Below are 10507 nucleotides of genomic sequence, written 5' to 3' on the forward strand. Positions count from 1 at the left end.
CACCCCAAGCTATTTGCTGAGAGGCATGTTGAGTCCATGGAATATTTTATATTTTGCCACAAGTTGCGGGAAAATTACAAACTTTTTTTTTTTATTTCTTTTTTTCACAAAGTTGTCACTAAATGATATATTGCTCACGCATGCCATGGGCATATGTGAAATGACACCCCAAAATAAATTCTGCTGCTTCTCCTGAGTATGGGGATACCACATATGTGGGACTTTTTGGGAGCCTAGCCGCGTACGGGGCCCCGAAATCCAAGCACCGCCTTCAGGCTTTCTAAGGGCGTTACAGTTTTGAAGGCCATAAAATGCCAAGATGGCAAGAAACCCCCCCAAATGACCCCATTTTGGAAAGTAGACACCCCTAAATTTAGGGGTACACTAGTGAGACTAGGTAATAAATGGCGGGTGCCCTGAAACTATAAAAAAATAACTAACCAACCAGCGTCACCTGTAACAGTTATATGGTGATCACTGGTGAAAGGGTTAACTAGGGGGCAATCAGGGGGCTTTATGCGGTAGTATATGGGGGTCCCTGGCGCTATAAAAAGCTGCGGCGAACCTAAATACCTACCTGCCTAACTAGCGTCACCTGTGACACTAATACAGCGATCAGAAAAACGATCGCTTATTAGGCTGGGTTCACACTGGAGCGATGCAGGAACGCCACGAATCTGCGGCGGGTTCCCGCATCGCATGCCTCCCGGCGGCAGTTCACACTGCCCTATGCGAACTGCTGGGAGTGTCAGTGAAATGTTAATGACACCCCCAGATCAGTTCGCATTTCGCAGTGCGATCTGCAAACTCGGATCGCATGGTGTGAACACCCATGCGATCCAATTCTGCTGCGGACCAAAAAAAGGGTCCCGTGCGAGTTTGCGGCGGGTGCGGCGGGTGCGACACGAATTCAGCCATACTATCTGTATGGCTGAACTCGAATCGCACAGAGATCGGATGTGATTTGCACTGCAGTGCGGTGCGAATCACATCCGTTCTCATAAACCGCTGCAATGTGAACCCAGCCTTAGTGACACTGGCGACGGGGGGTGATCACGGGGTTAAACCTTTATTGGGGGGTTAGGGGGGTACCTTAGAACTAAAGGGGGCTAACCCTAACTGCCCTAACAGTTATTACAGTCACAAATGACACCCGCCGGGTGATCAGGGGGTTAAACCTTTATTAGGTAATAAATGGCGGGTGCCCTGAAACTATAAAAAAATAACTAACCAACCAGCGTCACCTGTAACAGTTATATGGTGATCACTGGTGAAAGGGTTAACTAGGGGGCAATCAGGGGGCTTTATGCGGTAGTATATGGGGGTCCCTGGCGCTATAAAAAGCTGCGGCGAACCTAAATACCTACCTGCCTAACTAGCGTCACCTGTGACACTAATACAGCGATCAGAAAAATGATCGCTTATTAGGCTGGGTTCACACTGGAGCGATGCGGGAACGCCACGAATCCGCGGCGGGTTCCCGCATCGCATGCCTCCCGGCGGCAGTTCACACTGCCCTATGCGAACTGCTGGGAGTGTCAGTGAAATCTTAATGACACCCCCATATCAGTTCGCATATCGCAGTGCGATCTGCAAACTCGGATCGCATGGTGTGAACACCCATGCGATCCGATTCTGCTGCGGACCAAAAAAAGGGTCCCGTGCGAATTTGCGGCAGGTGCGGCGGGTGCGGCGTGAATTCAGCCATACTATCTGTATGGCTGAACACGAATCGCACAGAGATCGGATGTGATTTGCACTGCAGTGCGGTGCGAATCACATTCATTCTCATAAACCGCTGCAATGTGAACTCAGCCTTAGTGACACTGGCGACGGGGGGTGATCACGGGGTTAAACCTTTATTGGGGGGGTTAGGGGGGTACATTAGAACTAAAGGGGGCTAACCCTAACTGCCCTAACAGTTATTACAGTCACAAATGACACCAATGCAAAAAAAAATAAAAAAAATAAAATAAAATGCAATTGGTGTCCCTGTGACTGGGGGGGCAGGGGTAATTGGGGGGGGGGGTGATCGGGGGGTGAAGGGGGGGTGTGAGTGTGCCTGGCATGTTCTACTGTGTAGTGTCGTGTTGGTGCAACTCACCGATCCTCTCTCCTCGGTGCCGGAACGAAAAATACCGACACGGAGGAGAGATTACATCACTTCCTCTCCTGTGTTTACATTACAGGAGAGGAAGTGATGTCACGGAGCATTTCTATTCGTCGGGAGCGATCGCGAGGGGGTGGCCATGAATGAATGGCCGCCCCCTCATCCCGGATCGCTCCCGAACGAATACCGACCGCCGCAGGCACCGGGGGGGGGCCCGATCGGGCCCCCCACCCGCGGGAAGGCAGGGACGTATATATACGCCCATATGCCTGCCCGTGCCATTCTGTCGACGTATATCGTCGTGCGGCGGTCGGCAAGTGGTTAATATACTATTGTCAGCGTCTGTGTCAAATAGTGGAAGATTATCTAGGGGCAAAAACAGACATGTAGAACTTTCCAGTAGACAATCCACTGGGTTTTTGGGTCATGAGAATAGACCACTGGCCAGAACTTGCCCAGTATGCAATTGAGTTGCTGGTCTGCCCTGCATCCAGCGTGCTTTCCGAACAGGCATTCAGTGGTGCCAGAGGTTTTATGATAGATAAAAAAGCATGTTTGTCCATAGACTCCGTTGAATAGCTCAAATTTTTTAAAATTAATCAGTCCTGGATTAGCAGCAGCTATCAAGCTCCTGATGCCAATGTTGCTGATTAAGTATTATTGGGATTTCAAATCTCTGCAAGACTGTCTAGGCTGCCTAGCTTTGTGGGTGTTGATTTTATCTTGAAGTAATTATTTGGTAGAGGTTTCATGGGCCCAATTAACTCCCAAGGACCATTTTTTCCACACCTTTTTGACAGGGGCATCAAATCTAAATTTTTTACAGCAAGGTCAATTGTTGCATTCATCAAAACTACCTCTAGAAGGTTACAGAGTCAAGGCACCAACAACACCCAAAGACCAATTTTTCTGCAACTGTGTGACAGGGGCATCAAATCTATTTCTTTTAGGAAGGAACAATCCAATGGTGCAGCCAGCTGATCCCAGATGCCATCAATGACTAAATGGTCTTTAATCACCTTTATGGCCTTAAAGGACTGGAGCAACGTCTTGATGTCACTTCCTGTTCAGGCTGGAAGTAAACAATTTTTTTCTTTAAAGCAAAAGATAAAAAAAAAAATCTTTTAATCTTTTGCTTTTAAATGTAAAGGAGAGATTTGGGGTCTTTTTGACCCCATCTCTCCATAAAGAGGACCTGTCATTCTTATTTCTATTACAAGGGATGTTTACATTCCTTGCAATAGGAATAAAAGTGATTACAAAAAAATAAAATAAAGGGACAGTGTTAAAATAAAAAAATAAAAAAATAAATAAATAAGAAAAAAATAGTTTAATGCACCCCAATCCCTCCATGCTTGCAGAAGCGAACGCATACATAAGATGCGCACGCATATATTAACCCGTGTGAGATATTGCTGTGAACAGGAGCAATAATTCTAGCCTATAAAGATTGTACTGTAATGTTTTCAATTCCACGAGCATGTGCAAATTTAAAGTGTGACATGTTATGTATCTATTTACACCACAAATATTGTGTTTTTTTAAATTCAATTAAAAAAATTGCATTTGCAAGACCGCTGTGCAATTACCGTATGACATAAAAAAATTTAATAATCGCCATTTTGTTCCCTTGGGTCTCTGCTAAAAAAAATGTATAATGTTGGGGGGGGGTTATAAATAATTTTCTAGCAAAATATACTGATTTAAACTTGTAAATGAAAAGTGCTCAAAAAAATCCAAGTCCTAAAGTGGTGTTACATGTGTGCCATGGTGGCACAAATCTTCCCTTTAGGTAAATACTGGGCTAAGGATTTCTGTAAAAAAATTTTGTTTTTTTTTGAAAAATTCACCTATGAAATACAGAGCTGGTAGAGTAGGAGGGTGAAAGATGGTCAATACAGATATCACAGGTAGCCTCGTAGAAGTTTTCCATGGTGGCTTTTTTTTTAATAAAAGATGCTGTCCAAACTGGTAGTGTAGGAGGGTGAAGCATGGACTTTTTTTTATTAGTACAGGTGGAACAGTTTTTCACAACTCAAATGATAATCTCCAGTTCATTAGTGCATACATTATACTTTTTTTCAAGACAAAGGTATAGGCGGTGGTACAATAGTAGAAAATGATCCTAGCATACTAGTAATCGTTTAAAAAAAAAATACCAGTTTCCTGGCTATGATTTTGATCTCCTGGCTTTAACATATGTTTTTTTATAATTTTCATTCAATAATATTTTAATAATTTTCAAAGAAAAGGACATCATTACAGACATTATCTCACCCACACACATATATATATATATATATATATATATATATATATATATACATGAATAGCCCCACTCCTATAATTTCCAACCCCCCCGCCCCCTTCAAAATTCTTTTTTTTTTAAATCCACTCCCCATATCCCCCTCCTCCCCTCCAGGCTCCCTCTTCTTCTTTTATTCCTCCACAGCTTGAAATATCAACATTCCTGTATATTCTCAATCTCCTGTATAACCCGTTTCCAAGTGCTTCCTTGTTTTCTTGAAATCCAGCCATTTTTCCCAAATTTCGTTATATCTTTCTTTTCGGTCTTCTCTATGTATAGTCCTTTCAATGGAGCAAATCTGGTGAATTTTTAGTATCCATTCCCTCACACTTGGGGTTTTTGTTGTTTGCCAATGTCTGGGTATCAAGCCCTTAGCTGTATTTAACAGGTGTGGTATCAAGGATCTCCTATATTGTGCTATAGGCTTAACAGTTTTATGAATAAAACAACCCCAGGGTTCAGCCTGCAAGTATTCCCCTGTTATTTCCTGAATAACCTCGACGATCTCCCTCCAGAAGGTCTGTATCTTGGTACATTCCCACCATAGGTGTGCAAAAGTCCCCGGCGAACCACACTCCCTTCAGCATTGAGGGGATGTGTCCGCCTTGAAGCTCTGAGCTCTCATAGGGGTCACATACCATCTAGCCATGAATTGGAAAAATTTCTGTCGTCTTAACATCCCTTGAGATACAACATTCTATTTCTAATATTTTCCTGCCCATTTAGTCTTGCCCTAGTTCTTGCTCCCACTTCCCAAGATAAGGTGGAAATGCAGGTTCTATTTCTTTCACTAGTACCTTATATATTTTTGAAATTCTATGTTGAACACTGGACGGAGAACTAAACAATTTTTCTATTGGCTTGAGTCTATCTATTCTGCGTAGTGGCTGTGATATAATTTGTGTGAAGTGTTGTATTTGTGCATATCTCCATTTATCTAGTGGCCTACTATGCAAACCTGGGCTTCTGATTGCTTGTTTCAGATCAGTGACGCAACATATGGAATCCAAAAAAGTCAACATGACAACAAAACAACCAGCAATCTTTAAAAGACATCACCTTTAAACACATGTACATGATGGGGGAGATAAAACTGTTGCACATACAATCTGGTGCAACTTGTTCAATTAAGCTTTGACAATAAAGCCTGGAAGCTGATTCACTATTATGGACAGCTGCGCCAGATTCTGTGTGCATGAGTTTTAGTAAATCTCCCCCTTAAGCTGACCATACATTGGTCGAATTCTGAACAAATTTTCTTTCGAAAATTGTAACTAAGAATTTGCGTTCAAATTTCGCACCAGTGGCAACGGGCGATCGAATTTGAATGATCGGGAATGTTAAAAATTTTGGGAAAAATTTATGAATATCTAATCAATGATGGGAGAATATTGCTAGAAATATAATTGAAAAAGAAATGCGCATAAACTGTAACCTGGAAAAGATAAGAAGATTCCCGGCCATGAAAATTATTTTCTGTAGCAACATGAGGTGAAATTGCAGGCTTGGTTGGTTGAATTTCAAAATCAATGGTGGCACCATTGGATCACAAAACGCAAAGAAAATTTGTTTGGAATTTGACCCATGTATTAATGTATGCAAAATGTGATATTTATTTTTGCCATCTAAAAAATGTTGCAATAGCACTGAAAGTATACAACCTAAAATGCAATGCATTATTATGCCAGTATTTCAACTGAATGGCCTTAAGTACTCTACATCTTTCTTTATATACATGTACTCTATGTTCCTAGATGCAGTATACTGTATATACTACATCCTCCTCCTTAATTACTTTTTTGGAACCCTTTGAAACCCTTTTGTAGCAAATATTATTATTTTTTATATTTGCTGATTCAATTTAGACTTTTCCATTAGAGATTTTGTTTTTGATGTCTCCACATACTATAGATCAGGAGTCTTCAAAAATGTTAAACAAAGGGCTAGTTTACTGTCTTTCAGGCTCTAAGGGTGCCAGACTGTGGCCAGTGTGAGTAAAAAATGTCCCAACAGAATCAGTGGGAGTAAACACTGGCCAATCTTTGGTTTTAACAGGAAGAATAGTGGTCCTTTGTTGGTTTTAGCAGGAGGAATTGTGCCCCATGGTTGGTATCAATGGGAGGAATAGTGCCCCATTGACAGTGTCCGTGGGAGGAATAGTGCCCCATCATTGGTCTTAGCAGGAGGAACAGTGCCCCATCATTGGTCTTAGTAGGAAAAATAGTGCCCCATCATTGATCATAGAAGGAGGAATAGTGCCCCATCATTGGTCTTAGCAGGAGGAACAGTTCCCCATCATTGGTCTTAGTAGGAAGAATAGTGCCCCATCATTGATCATAGCAGGAGGAATAATGCCCCATCATTGGTCTTAGCAGGAGGAATAGTGCCCCATCATTGGTCGTAACAGGAAGAATAGTACCCCATCATTGGTCTTAGCAGGTAGAATAGTGCCCCATTAATGGTGCCAGTGGGAGGAATGGTGCCCCATCATAGGAGTCAGTTGGGGGAATAGTGCCCCAAGGGCTGGATAAAGGGTAATAATGGGCCGTATCTGGCCCAAAGGCCACAGTTTGGAGACCATTGCTATAGATGATGGGGTTTAAGATCGGCGGCACTGCCATATAGACATTGGACACAGTTTTGTCTTTTCCTGCAGAATAAATAGACTTTGGTCTGAGATACACATACGATAGTTCTGTAGTAGAGACTCGTCACAGTCAAAAAGAGAAAGCTTTGCATCTTCCCTGTGAGGAACAGATTTTCGGATGCTGAAGATGACTTGGATGTATAACATTAGAGCTATACAGTAAGAACACTTCATGATGATACCTGTTCTAAGATACACCACTTTCTCGTGTGAATTGCAGCATGGATAACATGTAATGAAACATAAAATGAAACAAGGTTCATAATCATAATGGAGGTGTCAGTATATGTGATTTAATACAGTCTCTAGAAATGCTTTTAATCTTAATAATTACTCATGCGCAATGATATCATGAAATGCTAATTTTTCTTTACAAAATTTTATTTCTTATGTGTGTGTTTTCTTTTAACTGTGTTTTTGACATCCTTGTTCCTGACACTGTAGACCAAGGGGTTAAGCATTGGCGTCACTACAGTATAGAGAATGGACAGAGTTTTGTCTATTTCTGGAGAGTATGTAGAGCGGGGTCTTATATACATAAAAATGAGGGTCCCATAATAAAGAACCACCACAGTTAGGTGGGAAGCACATGTGGAGAAAGCTTTTTGTCTTCCTTGTGAGGAATGGATCTTCAGGATGGTGGAAATTATTTGGACATAAGATATAAGAGTCAAGCAAAAAGAAGGCATGCCAAGGATTCCCGTGCCGATGTACATGACTATCTCATTAAGTAAAGTGTCTTGACAGGATAATTGAAGTAAAGGCTGCATCTCACAGAAGAAGTGGTTTATATGGCGGGACTTGCAGTAGGATATTTGAAAGGTCAGGGCAACTTGGATGGCAGAGTTTAGGATGCTAATACCCCATGATCCTGTTGCTAAACTGATGCACAGTGTTTTGTTCATGATGGTGTTGTAGTGCAGTGGTCTACAGACGGCGGCAAACCTGTCATACGCCATGACGGCAAGGATAAAACACTCTGTTGTTCCTAAGACCATACTGAAATACATCTGTAATGCACATCCCAAAAAGGAAATACTTTTATCTATGGCCAGTGTGTTTATAAGAATTTTGGGAACGATGGAAGATGAAAAAAAAGTATCGACAATGGAGAGATTACTCAGGAAGAAGTACATGGGGGTCTGTAGCTTTCGGTTGATCCTCACCACTATGATTAGTAGGAGATTTCCCGACAATGTGATTATGTACATCAGAAGGAACACAAGGAAACAGATGACCTGGAGGTATGGGACATCAGATAGTCCGAGGAGGATGAACCCCTCTGAAGATGTTTGATTGACTTCTTCCATAACATTCAGTTCATAGGTTGTAGGAGACAAATGTAAGAATGGCAATAATATATTTTTGGATCCTAGCTTTCCTTTAAAGGAATACTTAAATTTCTTGAAATGAAAAATTGAATCTGAATGACTATTTTTTAGACTAAGACTTTTTAGATTTTTTTTAATGACTAAGTTTTGTACAGAGTAGAGAAGGATTAAAGAATATCTAAAGGCAAAACAATTTTTATGTTTTGGATAGAGCGGAGAGGGATTAGAATGCTGCCAGTTTTTATTGCTGTCTGTGACCCCGTTAAGAAGATTTACCCTCTCTATTTGTCCTCCTTACCATTATCATTGAAATATGAATAAATCCACAAATTTTGAGTTGGCCCCAGAAAAGTAATAAAGGAGAAATCTCCCAATGAGGACACTAGTTCTGGTGACCTGGGGGTCTCCAAGTAATTCTGTTCATTTTCAGGGATTTCCTCTCTGTTGGCTAACCGGAAAATTTCCGCAATGGGACACAGGTGGCAAAAAAAAAAAATTGCCAGGTGTTGTAACCTTTCCTTGCTCTATCCACAATGAAAAAAAATAGGTTTTGCCTATAGTTCTACTTTAAAATCCCTGTTAGTTATTTGCTGTTTGTGCAAAAAATTGGGAAATTTCCCTTTACCTCCTGCCCCAGGGACGCAAATGGAGGTTAAAATAATGTTTTCCTAGTGAAGGGAACTCCACTCTTAGTCAGCTGTCCCAGGCACAGGTGTACTCATTGGAATTTTTCCCCCTTCTGCCTGATCTAGGGACAACTCTAATGTTTTGGATTTCCCTTTCCTTTTGTCTCAATGAAAATGTTCATCATCTGGACAAGCAAAATGATAGGGACACATCCAGCAAAACAATTTTGACAAAAGGTCTAACTTTTCCGCAGGTCATCCAAAAAAATAATAATAATTTGCCTAATAATACACCTTAATTGTTTGTTTTACATAAGTCAAAAATGTTACTTCCTCGCACCCATGGCAGCACTATTATTGCCCTTTTGGGCAACCCTTTTATTGCCCCTGTTTGTGCAGTTAATGTATTGTTTTCCCCTAAAATTTGCCCAGAGAAGTAGAATCTGAGATATTTCTTGCACTGTCCTTTGGTTTGCTGGAATTAAACTTCCATCTGAAATATTATATTGTTGTAGGTACCTGGGGTGCCAAGATACAATATTTTTTTTTTGGAGGGGGGGTTCAAGTTTTCCCACACAGCTTTTTTGTGCTCCAGCTGCAACTGTTATACTCTCAATTACATACAAAAAAATAAACAATTAAGTAGAAAGAGTGAGAATCCCTCATAACGGACACAGCAGGCGTGAAGACCTAGAAACCAAATTTTCCTTTGATAACTTATTCGGTCATACCATATATGCTGGTCATAATCTTTTGATGTTAATCTTCATAAGACATGACTTTCCTGTTGAAGAATGAGAATCCAGATGTGAGTCAAATGGTTGCAAATCTATCTTGATTCGACCGTTGCGTAGGTAAAGGCACAAAGAAAATGCACTTTATAACCGTGGTAAATCTTTTGATGAAAAAAAAAATCCTTTAATAATGTCAGATGAAAAAATATTATTGTATTAATATATAATCTTTATTTATTTTTTTATTACATTTTATTTATTTTGTGCCTTACCTGCCTTTAAAAATGCAAAGGAAGATACCGAATTGTGCACACTTCTAAATTGATAATAAAAAAATCTAATATTTGACTTTAATTATTTTGATTCTTTTGAAATTTTACATTTTTAAGCATGTAACAGAAAATGTAATTGGTGGGAAAAACATGGGTGGCAGAGAAGCCAGGAGTATTGAATATGCTCTTTTATATAGGATTTAACAAACATATTTTGGTCCCTCGGTTTGTTCTGGAGACTGAAAATTGTTTTAGTTAATTTTAGCTGCTCCCAGTTTGATGGCTTCTGGGATTTTGTGAATGTGTGTTGGTTTCTGCTTCTTAATAAGTGTTTCAAATAAAATATTACAATAATATTACAATATATATAATATATATAATAATAATCAAAATAAATGTAATTGTTTATAACATTTATAAATTTATAGTAATATTACAAAACAAATATAAATCTAAACTTTATATATATATATATATAT

The 10507-nt window shown here is 40.2% G+C and overlaps 1 protein-coding gene across 1 annotated transcript; it reads right to left on the reverse strand.

Annotated features, from left to right (window-relative positions):
• Nucleotides 1–7445: 7445 nt before the first annotated feature.
• Nucleotides 7446–8399, reverse strand: LOC143942067 (olfactory receptor 5AP2-like). Its single transcript, XM_077463374.1, has one exon. It carries the CDS (start codon nt 8373–8375, stop codon nt 7446–7448), a length of 930 nt encoding a protein of 309 aa, XP_077319500.1. The 5' UTR covers nt 8376–8399.
• Between the last annotated feature and the right edge of the window lie 2108 nt (nt 8400–10507).

Source organism: Lithobates pipiens, unplaced genomic scaffold (assembly GCF_037356315.1).
Source record: "Lithobates pipiens isolate NorthernLeopardFrog02 unplaced genomic scaffold, aLitPip1_a1.2 Scaffold_30, whole genome shotgun sequence".
NCBI lineage: Eukaryota > Metazoa > Chordata > Amphibia > Anura > Ranidae > Lithobates > Lithobates pipiens.